General features: G+C 39.0%; 1 protein-coding gene across 1 annotated transcript in view; it reads right to left on the bottom strand.

Annotated features, from left to right (window-relative positions):
* Window positions 1-18,527, bottom strand: part of FARSB (phenylalanyl-tRNA synthetase subunit beta) — a 70,425-nt gene that overhangs the window by 5,646 nt on the left and 46,252 nt on the right. The window contains exon 16 of the mRNA XM_036757049.1: window positions 16,746-16,898. Coding sequence (XP_036612944.1) covers window positions 16,746-16,898 — 153 coding nt within the window. The remainder of the gene's footprint in view (window positions 1-16,745; window positions 16,899-18,527) is intronic.

Here is an 18,527-nt window from a genome sequence, read left to right as displayed (position 1 = left end):
TAATCCCTTGAGCTCAATGGCTATCTTTCATCCTTTTCTGAACATCAAAAGAAGAAAAAGCCTTTACAAAACTTTACAGTGCTAATCCCAACACACCTGCAGATGTCATTAACTCTTAAAGCGAAGGCAAATGGAACAGAGAAAAGAAGGAGTACCTCCTTAACCCCATGGCACTAAAGTAGGAGAGGAGTGCTGTGCTAGTGACCACATTTCATCTTGTGGCAGTATGCAGCAAAATTCCCATTAAATACAGTAACCTGGCAAACCTTCCTCTCAAAATAAAGAGCTTACTGGCTGACTCAGTACATTTCCACCTTGACATAAGCACACTGAAATACCCAACACTCCATGCTGGGAAACAAATCATCTCCTTGCAAGCAGGGGAAAATAACTCCAGCATTTCTTCATCTTGAAATGTGTGAAGAAATCCGTAATTGACTTTCATGCTTGTCACTTTTCACATTACTTAAAAGAGAAAATTAGTTAATTAACAGTGCAAATACTAAACAACTAAACAACAATACTAGAGTCAGGCATCCCAAGCTGTCACTGTCAAGATTATTCAATATAAAACTGGATTTATTTTAAAAGTGAGCCAACAGGTTATACAAGGCAACACCCCACAAATAGTTAGATTACATTGCCTCCATCTTACCCAATATTCCAAACTTCAGAAGGAAAACAAAATATTCTAGAATGATTTGAACATGATTCAGGAATGTGCCACTGTAAATCTGCTTTCTTTTAACATCAACTAGACTTTGCTTCCTACCTAACCACAGCACACCGAGCTCATGGGCACTTCTACTGGCCCTCCCTTGTAAGAAGTACAAATATGTCCTAAACACTTCCACTAATCAAACCACCTTTTTACACGCTTCTATACACTTTTCAATGACATGTCTTCGGTACTCAAAGAATCATGGAACCAAAGAATGTTAGGGCTGGAAAGGTGACCAATCTAACCCCTCACTCCACAGAAAAGAGGGGGAGTGGCAAGGCAGTCCCCAGCATCTCATCCCAGGGCTCTTTCTACTCTACTACACTTCCTTTCCTAAGCCAAGTTTTTAAAAATTTCAAAATAAAAATCACAGGACTATCCTCTTTTCCTAGGCCAGTAGACATTTCCTAGTTTCACTAGATTTAAGCCTTTGGGAATTATATTAATTAACAAAAGCAATTTACTATTTTTACCCCTACAATGAAGGTAATGAATAAAAACAAAATAATTCAACACATTGGGTAAAGGACAGAAACTCAGAGTCTGATAAACAACACTACAACAGGTTGGGTTTTTCTTGCTTATTACATCAGACTTTTAATTTTATGCACAAGTAGCTTATTATAAAAAATGTTTTAGTTTAGAAAAAGATGTATATGAAAATTAGTATATGAAGAGAAAAAAGGGTATCATTATAAGAAGATAGGATTGGTATTCAATAAGCCTTACCAGACTATTGTGAAATAGATATCTCAAAAATGGAAAAAACTAAAGCACAAAGAGATTTCCTAAGCAACTTCTTCCCAAGGCTACTGATGAAACTCATGGTGATGACAGATACTGAACCCACAAAGGTGGCTTATAATTAGGGATGGCCAACTTGATGGCAAAATGATGAATAAGGCTCTCAGGTGTCACTAGTGTCTACAGGATCATTTCTGATATGAAAAATAGATTAGCTAAAAATCTACATGTAAAAAACTTCAAGTAATGCTTAGAACACTGACCCACTATCAGAATGTTAATTAGCTAATTAACCAATTAATTAATTAGATCTCTTGGGGCCAAGGCATGATGCAGGTGAGGGCAATACCATTCTACCAGTGTTTTCATACAACACAGGCCCTTCTCCAGAACAACTTCCAGACTCTAAAAAAAGGAATAAACTGTTAAATTGATTTTGCTGTTGTACCCACTTACATTGTGTATCATTGTGTAAATTAGTTTCTTGATTCTGCTTATTTCTCTTTTCTTCGGTTCATGTGTATTTATCTTGTTTTTCTTTAATAGCATAGTAATATCCCTAGTCATGAACCACAATTTGTTTAGCCATTCCCCAATTGATGGGCCTAGTTCTTTGCTACAACAAAAAGTAATGCTATAAGTATTTTGTTTATATGGGCACTTTATTTTTGTCACTGACATCCTTGGCCTCAGAGATGTTTTGATTTGTGTTTCTCTTAATATTAGTGATATAAAACATTCTTTTTCATATTGTTGTTAATGGTTTGAGAGTCTTCTTTTGGGAACTTTGTTCATAGCCTAAGTGTTAGCTATTATTACTGTGATTTCCATTACATTTCTTTAATGGCTGGATATGGGACCCAATTTCTGTTCATCTTGAACATGAGATTTTAAAACGTTAGTAAGCAATAGTTTTTTATTAGCAATAATTTTAGTGAAAACACACCAAAGGATTTGCTGATCACATCTTCCAAGACAAGGACAGAAATTCAATCACATCCAATAGCAAATACATTTTTAAAAAATCCTAATTCATGAGGAAATATGCCTCAGGCTTACCTTTACTAAAATCTGGAAAGAAACCCTTTGCTTCTAGAAAAAAATCCCAAATTATCCCAAGTTCCTAGGGGTTACAAAAGGAGCCCTTTCCTAAAGATGAGCCTTATACTTTGGTGACAGAGAGTACAAAGACAACAAAAAACATGAATTCTTGTTGAACAAGAAAATATGAAGATACACAATACATATAGTGGGAAATGCTGGCTCTGTTTCAGAAACAGCCTTAATTTCATTTTGATGTCTATTAGAATTGACAGAACAAAAATGATCAGCAGGGAGTCAATACTCAGGAAAATTAAGATGATAGGAAGAGAGCCTGTGATGAATTCAAGTCACCTTGTCCAGGTGAACCCCATCTTCATGTCCTAAAAGAAATGTTGGATGCCATGCAGTGATATTTAAGAATTCATGTAAAATAGTAAAGGGGCTGCAAATGAGAAAAGGGTAACTAACCTGGTTTTCAAAAAAGGGGCAGAGAACAGAGTCTGACAACTATAGACCAGTAAGCCTGACTCTTGATTCCTGGGGAAACACTAAAACTGATTATAAAAGAGACAGCTGGTAAACATCTAGAAGAAGAAGAAGTGATTACCAAGAGTCAAGAAGGCTTCATCAAGACAGATCATGACAGGCTAATCTCATTTCCTTTCTTGATAGTACCACTAAGCTAGCAGATGAAGGGAATTCTGTGGATAGAGTTTAAATAGATTTTAGCAAAGCTTCTGTTGAAATAAATATCTAATCTTCTCCTCATCCAAGTTCATGGACCCCCCCTGAAATCTTCCATATCCACAGATCCTAGGTTAAGAACCTCTGCTCTCCTATAAAGTGGTCTGAATAAGAGAAATAGCTAACTTTTCAGACTCCTAGAACAGTAACTAACCTTTAGACCGCACCTGAGAATTTCCTCACAATTCTGTGACGGAGGCAGCGCAAAGTGTTATCAAGCCCATTTTACAGATGAGAGAACTGGTTCTCAAAGAAGCCAAGTGACCTTTCCATGGTCAGAGTCAAGTCCAACTCTAATGCTATATATTTAATAGGTTCAAAGTACAACAATTAATGACAGCAGAAAAAAATGATTTATACTAGGCAAACTGCGATTCAAAACTAGTAATGTTCTTTTGCAGAGAAAAATTATTTCCTTAATATTTTGATATTAAAATTTCCCAAGCTCTAGTTTCTGGAATATTAACTGACAGAAAGTGATGTAAGAAAATAACTGTGATTTAACAGACGAACCTTAATAGATGACAAGCTATTAGCTGAGTGATGGTATAGCATTAAGATTTGCTACACCTTAAGCCACACCTTTCATTTAATTGAGTAGGGAGTGGAATGGAAGGGAAGGAAGAAGGCACTGAAGTTTTTAGGAGGCAATGGAATTACACCACCATGCCAAGCTGATTAATGAGAGAAGTGATTTTTTTTTATAAGCTGTAATTTTTTTTCAGTAGAACTAGTTATTGAGCCAGGAAACCAAGGCAATTAAGTTACTACACACTTTGAAAGAATGAAGGACAGATTTGTGACAGTCTATGTGAAAACAAAATCACAAATCTTTCAGAGACTTTAAAACTAACCCAAAATTCTGATGATCTCTTATCACTTATAGAAGTTATTCAACTGAATTGCCTGTAAATATGCCTTTTTGTTCAAAGGAGGAGTTACGGATTTTTTTTTTCTGGGTTAGCATAATTAACCTTTTAAAATGTTTCACCTAAGAACACAAGATACTCAGACCTCAGCTACCTTCCCCATACATGCTATGCCTTGCACAAAACATTCAAAAGTCTGGCTCTGAAAACAGGTAAAATGTCTTCCGTCAAGACTGAGAATCCTTGCTTTCTAGCACTGTTTCTCTTGTAAGTATGATTTATTATGCTGTTTTCTAGTATTCAGCAACCCATAAATTCTTGATATAAATCCAATGTGGTGATGATCATTTTGTGCGTGTGTGTGTGTGTGTGTGTATACTGTTACATATACTATCAAATGCTCAGAAAAAAATCACAGACCTTATTATTTAAAAAAGACAATAGAGACAGCGTCAATTACTGTTGAGTCAGCCTCAGAATCAGAGCTCGGTTCAATTCCTGCTTCTGACCCATACTGGCTGTGTGACTAAGCAAGTCACTTAGGCGATCAGTGTCCTAGGAAATTCCCTAAGACTCTAAGATGCAAAGCAGGTGTGGTCCTGTATTAAATTCACAGATCTAGCCCAAAAAAAGATTCTTTATGGGAATAATATACAAATATTCTGAAGAGATCCTTGTCAATAAAAGTAATTTGGAATTATGCAAGAAATAACAAAATTATTCCAATCCTTTGATCCAGCACTAGCTCTATCCAATGATAACAAAAAGCAACCTTTCCACACCCAAAGATAGGGTCTTCATGAAAGACAAAAAGAATTTCACTTTCTGGTAGCCAATCTTCTGACAATAAGCCTCTTTAAACTTAGCTACATTGTTCTTCAAGCAAATATTCAATTCAATAAAATGAACATTCATTACTTAATTAGGTGCAAGACACTGTGCATACAAAGTCAAAAATATAAACAGTCCAAGACTTTAGGAAATTACATTCTGTGGGATACAACATAGAATCACAGAATTGCAAGAGGCCTCAGAGCCATAAACCTATAACTGACCAAGAATCCCCTGTCCAATATCGAATTACAAGTGCTCAACCAGTTTTGACTTGAAAACCTCAAGTGAGGAAAACCTTCACCTGAAGGGGAAACTATGTCCTGAGGACACCATTCCACTTTTGTATACTTCCAATTATAAGGAAGTTTTTCCTACATAAAGCTACATCTGACCAAAAAAAAATACAAGATAATTTCAGGAGGGATAGAGCATTCACAACTTGTAGTGTAGGTATGAAGTAAGGAGATCAGGTAAGGCTTTAAATAGGTCATACTTGAAACTTTGAAAGAAGTTAGGGATTCTAAAAGCCACAGATGAAGCAGGAATATATTCCACACATGGCAGACAACCTGCGCAGAGGCACTGAACCAGGAGATAGAATGATGAGTTTGGATAATAGTAAGTAGTCTAATTTCAGTGGTACATCTAGTAAAGGAAGTGGAGTAATGTAAAATGAACTGGGAAAGGTCAGCTGGAGCCAGAGTACTAAATATCAAAAAGGAGTCAGTATTTGTATTTTATCCTAGAGGCAATGAAGAATCCTTGAAGATTTTTGAACAGTACAAGAACACTGTCAGATCTATGCTTTAAGGATATCATTTTGGTAAAATATGATAAGGGCCTGAAAGAGGGTAGGAGCCATCTGGGTAGAGAAAAAAAGATGGCTTCCAAAGATGCTGTGGAGATAGAAACCACAAGATCTGATAACTGATTGGATATGGAGGGTGGGAGAAAAATATAAAGGATTGACTGGAAAAAGGAAGGGTGGGAAACCAATTATTAGGCTACTGAAATAATCCAGACAAGAAGTAGGTAAGTAGGCAGGTAAGAGAGGGGAGGGGAAGGGAGAAAAGAGGGAGGGAGTAAAGAAAGAAGGGAGGAGGGAGGAAGGGGAGGAAGGAAGAGATGGAGGGAGGGAAGAAGAGAGAGAAGGAGGGAAGAAAGGAGGGAGAGAGGGAGGGAGGGAAGAAGAAAGGAAAGAAAGAAGGAAGCTTAAAAAGTTCCAGACACAGTGCCTGGGGATACAAGTACATGTAAAAAGAAAGATAGTTTCAGTCCTCAAGGAGCTTCTTATTCATCCTTTGTTTTCAAAGACCAACAATATCATAGGGTGGTGTCTTGAACTTGCAAGTGAACTGGATGTAAGGGAGGCAGAGTTGCACAAAGTTGTCACCCTCACTTACTCTTCCAGAGTCATGCAAGTCCAGTGGCAAGACAAAAATCACAACAACCAGAGATGGACTGGGATGCAGTGGATGACCTTAACATCTTCCGTGTCTGACCAAGCTCCAAGTGCTCCAAAGCACCTGCTTTGGCTGCCTTCACGGCCATTGGAACAAAGTGTTCTCATCCACCCGTTCCGCTGATGGAAATCTTCACGTGCTTGGGGTAGACACCCCCAACTCACAGACTGATCTGAAGCCTATAAGTTACTCTTAACCTGGTTTAGCCTGTCTGCTGAGATTATTTTACTAGGGTGTAGCTGCTTCATATGCTACAAGTGAAAGTTGGGGGACAGGTGGACACCAAAGGTGGATGAGAGGCCTGAAAAGGGCTCAGGAGCCCTCTTACTAGAGGTGCTCGTCCTCACCGAACACCCCATACATTCTAATGGAAGCCTACACACAAAAGGGAGTTGAAATGGTCTGAGAAAACTGCCAGAGTCTAGCAGTTAAAAGATTATTGATAAATTTGTAGGAAAAAGTTGCACAGATTACTTTTCTCTCATACAGTTATAACCATCAGATCTTGAAATAATGATCTTTAGCAAGAACAATAAGTTAATGTGAGGGAGAATGGGCTGAAGTTTACAGGGGATTTTGAAATAAGAGAATGTTTTAAATCCTTATTTACAAGTCACAGATACTAATAAAGTCAGTGAAGATATTACTTTTACCAATGGAAATAAAAGAGCTGAGGGGGTGTGGCTGCTCCAGTCTCAGATACAACAATTAATCTTGGAAAAGAACTACAACACAACTGAACAGGGTGGCAAAGGATGCAGCTTCTCTGTTCCACTTTTATGGGAAAAGCTCCATGACAAGCTACCAAGATCAGATACGGGATGACTTTAAGAATCAAAGTTCCAGAGTACTTCCCAGGGTTACCACTTGTTCAGCTTAAGGTCACGAACCATCTATATAGTACAGTACAAAAATTAATCATAATAATGACCTTGATGCATCCCAAATTATGTTCAATATAATTTATTTAGTTACGGAAAACAAGGAGGTAAAGCAGAACACATACAAACTGAGGATTTCTGTAGAAAAGAATTCTATACAAAAAAACTGGAAAAAAAATTGGGGCATTTAAGGGATGACCTTTGAGAATCTAGAACAGAGGGGTCAAACACAGGGCCACTCACAACAATCCCAAGTGCAGTCCAAACCAAATTAATATGTAATTGAGAAATATTTAACAAAATAAAAATACAGTAAAACTAAGTCAATACGTGACCACAGGGACCCTTACATATGGATTGGTAGCCCCTGTTTCTATTTCAGTTTGTTACCACTGATCTAGAATACTCTGATTACCCCCAAATTTCAGAGACACACGTTACTATATAAAGAATCAAGGAGGAAGACAGGGGGCAGAGCCAAGATGGCGGCTGGAAAGCAGGGACTAGCATGAGCTCCCTGCCAAGTCCCTCCAAAAACCTATAAAAAATGGCTCTGAACCAATTCTGGAACTGCAGAACCCACAAAACAGCAGAGGGAAGCAGGGCTCCAGCCCAGGACAGCCTGGATGGTCTCTGGGTGAGGTCTATCCCACACGGAGCTGGGAGCTGGGAGCGGAGCAGAGCCCAGCATGAGCAGCATGGACCAACCAGACTGGGCGGAGCGGGCCCTAGTGCCCTGAATCAGTGAGCTGCAGCAGTTATTAGACTTCTCAACCCACAAACACCAAAGACAGCGGAGAAGGTTAGTGGGAAAAGCTGCGGGAGTGGAAGGAGTTTGAGGTTCGGCCACCGCCCCCAGGGCAGCGGAGGTGGGGCAGCTACAGCTGCAGTTGCTTCTGACCCCAGGCCCACCTGGTGGGAGGAATTAAGTGGTGGATCAGAGCAGGAGTGCACAGCCTGCTGAAGATCTAAGCCCAGTCTGGACTGGGGGTTCTTGGGGAAGGAGGAGTGCGGGTCTGACAGAGCTGGCACCTCCCCCCCAAACGTGGAACATAGAACTCTTTAGTCTACAAGCAGTCATACCCCGCTGAAAAACTCAAGGGTCAAGTTAGTTGGTTGGGAATATGGCCAGGCAGCGAAAACTCACCCAGATTCAGTCTCAGACTTCGGATTCTTTCTTTGGTGACAAAGAAAACCAAAACATACAGCCTAAAGAAGACAACAAAGTCATAGAGCCTACACCAAAAGCCTCCAAGAAAAACATGAACTGGCCCCAGGCCATAGAAGAGCTCAAAAGGGATTTGGAAAAGCAAGTTAGAGAAGTAGAGGAAAAATTCGGAAGAGAAATGAGAAGCATGCGAGAAAACCATGAAAAACAAGTCAAGGACTTGCTAAAGGAGACCCAAAAAAATACTGAAAAATACACTGAAGAAAACAACACCTTAAAAAACAGACTAACTCAAATGGCAAAAGAGCTCCAAAAAGCCAATGAGGAGAAGAATGCCTTGAAAGGCAGAATTACCCAAATGGAAAAGGAGGTCCAAAAGACCACTGAAGAAAATACTACTTTAAAAATTAGATTGGAGCAAGTAGAAGCTAGTGACTTTATGAGAAATCAAGATATTATAAAACAGAACCAAAGGAATAAAAAAATGGAAGACAATGTGAAATATCTCCTTGGAAAAGCCACTGACCTGGAAAATAGATCCAGGAGAGATAACTTAAAAATTATTGGACTACCTGAAAGCCATGATCAAAAAGAGCCTAGATATCATCTTTCAAGAAATTATCAAGGAGAACTGCCCTGATATTCTAGAGCCACAGGGCAAAATAGAAATTGAAAGAATCCATCGATCGCCTCCTCAAATAGATCCCAAAAAGAAATCTCCTAGGAATATTGTCGCCAAATTCCAGAGCTCCCTGATCAAGGAGAAAATACTGCAAGCAGCAAGAAAGAAACAATTTGAGTATTGTGAAAACCCAATCAGAATAACCCAAGATCTGGCAGCTTCCACATTAAGAGATCGAAGGGCTTGGAATACGATATTCCGGAGGTCAATGGAGCTAGGATTAAAACCTAGAATCACCTACTCAGCAAAACTGAGTATCATGCTCCAAGGCAAAATATGGACTTTCAATAAAATAGAGGACTTTCAAGCTTTCTCAGTGAAAAGACCAGAACTGAATAGAAAATTTGACTTTCAAACACAAGAATCAAGAGAAGCATGAAAAGGTAATCAAGAAACGGAAATTGCAAGGGACTTACTAAAGTTGAACTGTCTTGTTTACATTCCTACATGGAAAGATGATGTGTATGATTCATGAGACCTCAGTATTAGGGTAGTTGAAGGGAATATGCATATATATATATATATATATATATATATATATATATATATATATATACACATATATATGTTTATGTATATATAAGTGAATGTGTATGTATACATCTATGTGTATGTGTATGTATGTGTATATGTATATATATATATATATATATGTGTTTATATGTATGTGTGTATGTATATATATATATGTAAAAGAGAGAGAGCAGACACAGGGTGAGTTGAAGATGAAGGGAAGATATCTAAAAGAAATAAAATGAAATTAAGGGATGAGAGAGCAACATACTGAGAGAGGGAGATAGGGAGAGATAGAATGGGGCGGATTATCTTGCATAAAGGTGGCAAGAGGAAGCAGTTCTGTGGGAGGAGGGAAGAGGGCAGGTGAGGGGGGAATGAGTGAACCTTGCTCTCATCAGATTTGGCCTGAGGGGGAATACCATACATACTCAGTTGGGTATCTTACCCCACAGGAAAGAAGAGGGAGGAAGATATAAAAAAATAAAAGGGGGGGTGGGGATGATGGAGGGGAGGGCAGATGGGGGTGGAGGTAATCAAAACAAACACTTTGGAAAGGGGACAGGGTCAAGGGAGAAAATTCAATAAAGCGGGATGGGTTGGGAAGGAGCAAAATGTAGTTAGCCTTTCACAACATGAGTATTGTGGAAGGGTTATACATAATGATACATGTGTGGCCTATGTTGAATTGCTTGACTTCTTAGGGAGGGTGGGTGGGAAGGGAAGAGGGGACAGAATTTGGAACTCAAAGTTTTAAAATCATATGTTCAAAAACAAAAAAAGTTTTTGTATGCAACTAAAAAATAAGATACACAGGCAATGGGGCATAGAAATTTATCTTGCCCTACAAGAAAGGAAGGGAAAAGGGGATGAGAGGGGAGGGGGGTGATAGAGGGGAGGGCTGACTGGGTAACAGGGCAACCAGAATATAAGCCATCTTGGAGTGGGGGGGAGGGTAGAAATGGGGAGAAAATTTGTAATTCAAACTGTTGTGAAAATCAATGCTGAAAACCAAATAGGTTAAATAAATTTAAATTAAAAAAATAAAAAAAATGTGAAAAAAAGATATGCAATAATAATAACTAATATTTATACATCTCCTTAAAGCTTACAAAATGCTTTACATATATTGTTTCATTTGATTTCACAACAGACTTGCTTAAGAAAAAGTAAAATGGCCACCAGTCCATCATTTCAACAACCCTACTTACTGATGGGTGAATTGTCTTTTTCAGGCCAAACTTTCACTTACTCTCTAATTTTCTCATCTTTCTGTGCTTACACATCAACACACCCATCACCCCATGTGTCCTATCTCTACACACACACACGCACGTGGGAACAACAGCTCTCACCACAGAAAACATGGACAGCCGACTCTAGTCTTTCATTCTCTCTTTAGAAGAAATCGTCAAGGCTGCTGATCAGTTCATCACCTTCGCGGCTGTAAGCAACCCAAAGCATGTTTTCCCATACACTTGTAAGCTCAGATTACACTAAAAACCAGTGTGAAGGCCAGGGGAACATCACGATTTCACCCATATTTTCTAGCATCTTGAAATCTTTCACAGGTGTCCTTAGAGGGGGAAAAGGCCATGACCTGGAGGTCAGGTCAATGGCCATTTAGGTGTTAGTGTAACAGAAGGTACTTAAATACCATGGTTTGTACATATGGCAAGGATTCAATGTGTGGGCAGACTAAAATATATAAGCATATTTTCTATTTCATAGGATGAATTCTGAGTCAAAGCAGCATGGAAAGGGATGTAGTCAAACCCAAAGACACCCTGAATTTGGCCTTCTTGTTTTAAATCATCTCAAGTTAACTTGGCAGACACGTTATGTTCAAAATTCAACTATGTAAGAATTTTTTTTTTAAATTCATCTCTTTATTGAAGTATGCCTTTATTCCTGGAACAAGTGTTTTATATTTGTATTCATATAATTCTTACATAGTTCTTGACATGTGAGCTCTCCAATATTTTACACATTTTGTAATTATTTCATGTTTCATTGTATTTTTATTTGTTTTGTTGACTATTTCCCAATTACGGTTTTTTTTAATTTAAATTTATTTAACATATTTGGTTTTCAGCATTGATTTTCACAACAGTTTGAATTACAAATTTTCTCCCCATTTCTACCCTCCCCCCCACTCCAAGATGGCTGATATTCTGGTTGCCCTGTTCCCCGGTCAGCCCTCCCCTCTATCACCCCCCTCCCCTCTCATCCCCTTTTCCCTTCCTTTCTTGTAGGGCAAGATAAATTTCTACGCCCCATTGCCTGTGTATCTTATTATGTAAGAATTTTTGCAAAGAAAAGATATATCCAACTCAGTGCAAGGGATCACACACAAAACCCATTCCATTATACTAGAACTGACTTCTTTCTACTGATTTATCCAACCACCACCTAACGTTTAAACACAAAAATGTTAAGAATTTTCCCTACCCAGAAATGGTTTTTGAAAAGGCTAACTGCATCACAACATACATAATTTAATTTTCAAAAACCCACAGAAATGAAAGGGAGGACCAAATACACGAGCTTAGTAATCTGATCAAAGCCAACTACAGTGCTGAGGGACTGATGCTGTTTCCAAACCCTTAAAATGTTCTGCAGTCTGAAAGGATGCTAAAGGATCTGTTTGCTTCACCCACCGCCTGACCTGAGTCCATCATCTGCTTGACATTCTATCTCACTTGTGTTCTTCACTGGCAGAGTACTCAGCAAATAAAGAAATAAGCATAAGCTATGTTGACTTCCGAGTTTCACTGCAGCCGAGGGCTTTGCAAGTAGCTTTCTGCAGTGACTGCATGATGGGGAGCACTGCCGGCTGCGGCACAAGCAAGGTTAAACTCCAAGGTCAGTGAAACTGTTTTGGAAGCAATGCAGTGACCAATAAGATGAATTTCTGGATTCTTCCAGAATAAAATGAATAAGAATTCATCTTATTTCCAGGCAAGGGACAATTTTCTCAAAGCAGGAAAGTACCTTCCCACCCACCCACCCCCACCCCCTCCCACCTAAGTCCCACAGAACATAAGAGAAGCCCAAGCGGAGCCCCACACAAACAACCTGGCAGTGCTCAGAAGACAGACGGTGGGAAATGAAAATACCTGCCATGAGGCAGCCCCTACAGCTGCCTTTAGCAGGGATTCACACTGGCGGGCATCTCTAACTCTATCCTAATCAGCAAAACCACCAGAGATCTTTAATTATTAAGAAGCATGCCATGTGCCAGGGCAATATAAGACAACTCAATAATCAAGGATGTCAGGAAACTGGAGTTCTTCATCTGTTCCTAATCTATTTTTTGATACAGCGCAGACCTCTCCTTAGAGGAACAGGATCTCTGCAAACAGCCAAACAAATGACAGCAGCAGCAGACAGGCAGCAAGAAGGATCCCTCAAACACAAGATGCAACAAAACACTCCCCCACTGCTACATTCCACAAGAATCTGCACACTGACTCAGGGTGCTAGGGACCAGTTTTCTTCCTTGATTTTAAGACAATAAAGATCCAGACTGAAGGTAGAGCTCTAATATTGGCTCTTCTACAGAACTGCTCTTTGACAAGTCACACCACCCCTCCCAAGCTTTGGTTTCTTGAACTATACAAAGCAGAAATAATAATACTTGTGATGCAGATAATCAAAATGCAATTAGAATACCTAGTCCCTTGTACCCTTCACCACTAGCAGATGAGAAATGAGTTGCTACACTCAATGACATTAATTCTCTCTGGCTTTCGGCCTCTCACCAAAGGTGTCCTAACAAAAAGCACTTAGGATAAGACACAAACCTGGTTCTTCAGGAAAAAGGATACAACTAAATATGCCAATCATGCTGACAGAAATAAACACCTTGCCCTTTTTATTTATTTGCTTGTTTGTTTATTTATTCACTTATTTAATTACTTATTGCAGGGCAATGCAGTTAAGTGACTTGCCCAGGGTCCCACAGCTAGTAAGTGTCAAGTGTCTGAGGCCACATAGGGCTGGTGCTCTATCCACCAAGCCACTTAGTTGCCCCTACCTTGTCTTTTTTAAAAGGCTACTTTGTGTAAACTGTAGCATCAGCTGACCCAGACCAAGTAATAATATTAAGAGTTTCTACTTGAACTGCCCTCAATTAAAATATCTGGCCAGTAGGATACAAGGCAAACATAAAATGTGATTTATAAAACAATTCTTAAAATGAGATCCAAAGTATGTTTCAAAGGAAACTAAAGAATAAGCATAGCAACATTCATGTTAAATAATATATGTGTGTGTGTGTATATACACACACACACACACATATATGGTGTGACACTTATTACTAAAACTTTAGCTCACAAGTCATTCAACAACTGTCACAAGTAACTTGATTGTCTGTGTGTTTCCCAACTTGTGGTTGGTGAGGGGAAAGGACAGTGAATTTAGAAGATTCAAGCTTGTGTCCATTTACCAGTCTTGAGACTATGGATATGCCTAATGCTACCAGATTATTCTCATAAGATGAGAAATGTCACAAAGAACATTAGAGCAGCAACAGACTGTGGTGGAAAGAGTGCTGGCTGTGGTGCCAGAGCACCAGGTTCCAAATAACAATTGTCCTCTTGGAATAACCTTACTTAGTCACTTCTATCATGACCTCAAATAGCTCAGCTAAAAAATGAGGGTGGAATAGGGCCATATGATCTATAGAAAGTACCTTCTAGCTTTGAATCCCATATAAATTTCTGCTATTAACTACACAAATTAACAATTCAATCCAGGGTAATGTTTATAGTGGGGCAGCTAGGGGGTGCAGTGAATAAAGTGCCAGGTGCTTCCTAGTTTTTAAAAACAAAAACACTATTATTGCCTATATACCATAAGGTTCTGACTCAAGTTATTTTTCAGATTAGGTGGCTACAAAATTGCAGTAAACTTTTTCCACCATTTTTTCTGGCACGTCTATGATGATAAAGGTGTAAGTAAATTTAATATTTACTATTTTTAAGTTGCACTGTTGTAGCCAGAATGGCCTTTGTTTTCTTTGGGTGGCTCAGTTTATCTCATTGGGTGCTGGGCCTGGTGCTCCTCTTCCAGGGCAGGAAGCCCAGAGACCTGAGAACAGAAAACTTCCTGTGTGATGAGTCATGGGGCTGGCTAAGGGGAGGTGTTAACTCCAGAGCCCTGTTGGGCGTTAACCTAGTCTACGCTAGGGGGAGGGGCCAATTCAAGAACCAATGGGCCCTGGTCATTCAGGCGGCGCTTGATGATGTCAAAAACTCTGTAAGAGGGGAGAGGACAGCTTGGAGATCCCTCTTTCCTTTTCCAGTTGGTGTGGGAGCAGCAGTTGGTGTGGGAGCAGTGGGGAGTGTGACTCTGGGCCAGCCCTTGCTCTCGGGCTGAGCCCAGATGTTGGTAACTATGAATTGTATTGGGTCTGTCTGTTGATATTTGTAATTTGTTTGTATTTTGGTTTTGAGGTTCGGGATGGTGGTTTTGTTTTCCCCCGAACTAAATGAATATTCTGAACTTTGGAGTTTGTTCTCCTGAACTAGCTGACTGTAATCTGTATTTGGCCTGTCTGTTGATGCTTGCCTGTATGCTCCCCTGAACTAACTGAATGCTAACTGAATGCTGGCGTTTTTTCCCCTGAACTAAATGAATGTTGTCTGTATGCTAACTGAATGCTGGACTAAAGTAAGCTGGTCAACCCCGTCACCGTGCTTTCCTTGTTTAAGCAGATAAAAACTTTGTGCTTTTCCCGCGTCCCAGCAGCTTCCTGGGTGCCGGCAGCCTCCTAAGTGCTGGCTGTGGCGGGGATCTTACGCCCTCACAGAAGCTGCTGGCTGGGTTGTTAAAACAACTATTTTTATTTACAATTTTTTAAACTTAGTGTCTTTCCTCATCTATAGTATGAGGAGGGTCAGATCTCTAAAAACAAAACATGTTAAAAATTCTAAATGATGTTTCTTTTAAAGGAGTGGTCAGAATATGAAGGTGCTGATTTTTAGCTAACAGAGATGCTATCATAGAGGTTATGGCTGTTTATTATCTCAAATAAGAACAAATGCACAGTTGTACCTCAGTTAAACAGCACGGCTGAGAAATCTGATATTTTTGTTAACTCATTCCTCCAGTTAACCTCTCTGGATTGCTCTCTCAATTTCCATTTTTACAGATACAGTACTTTGCCAAACACAAATCTTCACTAATAAACAGTCCTAGAAACTTCACTTTCAGCACACTTGGAAAGAAGATCCATAAACAAAGAAAGCTATCGCATCTCTAAGGACAAAACAGGAAGCTTGAGGGGAAATAGAATCTTTCCCAAAAAATTTTACATTAGGAGAAGATATGACAAATATTTCAATAATAAAATTTGATTAGAAATGCAAGGAGGCACAAATGATTCCAAAAATACGAAAGTAACTAGAAATTAATTGAAAAGCCCTAATTAAAATAACTAGTGGCAAAAATATTTATTTCAGGTTTCCTCTGAAACTTACAGTTGACAGAAGAAAACCAGACTAATCTAAGGTAAAATAATCTAAGGTAAAAATCCAGAGGTTTCAGAAGTTTTTTAAAAAGTGCCAAACAGATTAAGCATAGAGTTCTCAGCCACCTTAGTTAGCTGTGCCCCTATAACAAAGACTGCTCTAATTGGGCTTCAGATCACAAGTTTCCCATTCCTACCTAGCTTATTTTATAATTCTAGATTAATACATAAAGTCTCTCTGAACAACTTGTGAGGCTCCTTCTTTTGTCCCCAGATTCAGACAGGCAACTTTGGAGCACATAGCTTTTGTGTAGACTTTCCCTGGCTTCCAGCTTGGACTTGTGGGTTCACCATGATGCTGGTGTGTTCAGCTCACAAGTCAACATGTAAACTAGGCATTTTCCTATTTCATCCCAGCTAGGACAGAAATACATCACACAATGCTTGTGAGAAATTTGAAGAGTTTGGTTAAAATATCTGAAAAGCTTATTTTCTTGAAAACTCTGACAACTGAGAAACTGGCAAAACTCTTCGCCACAATGGGTGATGAATTAACCTCTTCATTGTTTTATTATCAGCATTGTGGCTTCTGCCGGTAGCTTACCTTCAGCTGCCTTGATCACATAGCCCTTCTCTTCACCAAACGGCACGTCCAGTAGCTGCATAATTCTATCCAGCAGTCCATGGATAACCTCAAACCCAGGGTTCTTGTTGTAATAAACAGCACAGAGATGCCTGTGGTTTCTTGCACCTACATCTGGAGAAGGCAGAAGGGAGTCTGTTTCATTTTTTCTTTGTCGAGAGGTTACATGAGCCTTTACTTTAGAAATTATTTTGAACGTTTATCATACATTTTTTTCTTAGTCTAGTTTCTATTCCTATATTCTCAGAGGAATCTCTTCTACAGTAGCCTCCTATGTCCACAGTGTAAATAATGAGCATTAGCCACAGCTATCCATCTTTTATTTTGCAAATACTATGTTGTTGCTGCTAAGTCATTTTTCAGCTGTGTCTAACTCCGTGTCCCCATTTTGGGGATTTCTTGGCAAAGACACTGACGTGGTTTGCCATTTCCTTCTCCAGCTCATTTTACGGATGAGGAAACTGAGGTAAACAGGGTTGAGTGACTCGCCCAACATCAGACAGCTAGGAAGTATCAGAGTTCCAGATTTGAACTTGTGAAGATGAGTCTTCCTGACTCCAAGCCCAGTGTTTTATCTACTGTGCCACCTAGCTGCCCCTTGCAAATATTAAAAGAAACCACATGTATAGTGAGCATACAAACAAAAACTATAGAATTTAGATGGCTGCAAGCATCTAAATTATTGCCCATATTAAGCAATATTTACATATAAATATACATACATAAATGTGGACATGCTTAGTTTATTTAAAGAGAAAGCCATATTCTTAATTTGTATTTAAATGATCAGAGCCTCCCTCTTCCTAGCAAGAAGGTAGGGGACTAGCTGGGCAGAATGACAGGTACACTGTCAGATACAAAGGATCAGATGTTTGCACTTAAATGTTTTTCTTTGTTACAAGATAGTGTTTGTTTTAAGGGGAAAGATTTTTTTTTTCCTCCCAGAAACAACTGATATCAGGACAAAATGTATCATCAAATGCATTTTAAAAATAAAAAGGTGTCTGATAAAAAAAAATGACCAAGGCAACAGACTCTTAGAAACATGTCTTAGACCATAGTTTAAACTTGTCAGTAAATAATTATAACTGTCTAACCTGTTTTGTAATTTAGTCAAAAGATTCTTAAGTTCCTTATGAAATCAGCATCAGATTTAACATATACAAGCAGAGAATGAACATAGTTAAGAATTTATCCCCTCTTTTTCTTTAGAGGAAATATGCTACCCCACATGGACAAGTAAATAGGGTGCTGCTGTCACTGTGAAAAAAGTCTAGTTATAACATCAATGGTTTTCACTAGAGTTTTATGTTAAAACGTTTGTGAGCACAAAAGCTCACTAAAGCAACTACATGCATATTCCAAACAAAGAGCCTGATTTCTGTGGAAAGACAGAGAGAGAGAGAGAGACAGACAGACAGACAGACAGACAGAGTCCCTGATGCTCAAACAATAGAACGAAACAGAATTCAGCTTTCTCTTTTATATCACTGACTTGCTTCTGGGTATCCTCACCATGTGTTACCCATTTTTTGGTGTCACATGCTTCTACTTTAACCAGACATGTACTGAAAACACTTTGTAGTAGTACTGAAAGGACTTAGCATTATAAACAGGAAGCATTATTTCGGTAATCTTTGCCTTTGATTACCTCTCTAGGATCTCCAAATCAGCCAAAAGTTACCTCACTTGATCAGTGACACTTTGAATTCTAGATGCGTATTTTTTTGCAGCTAAAGTAAA

This window comes from Trichosurus vulpecula, chromosome 4, assembly GCF_011100635.1.
Source record: "Trichosurus vulpecula isolate mTriVul1 chromosome 4, mTriVul1.pri, whole genome shotgun sequence".
NCBI classification, from domain to species: domain Eukaryota; kingdom Metazoa; phylum Chordata; class Mammalia; order Diprotodontia; family Phalangeridae; genus Trichosurus; species Trichosurus vulpecula.
The sequence above is the reverse complement of the archived record's forward strand: the minus strand, read 5'-3'. Positions and strand labels throughout refer to the sequence as shown.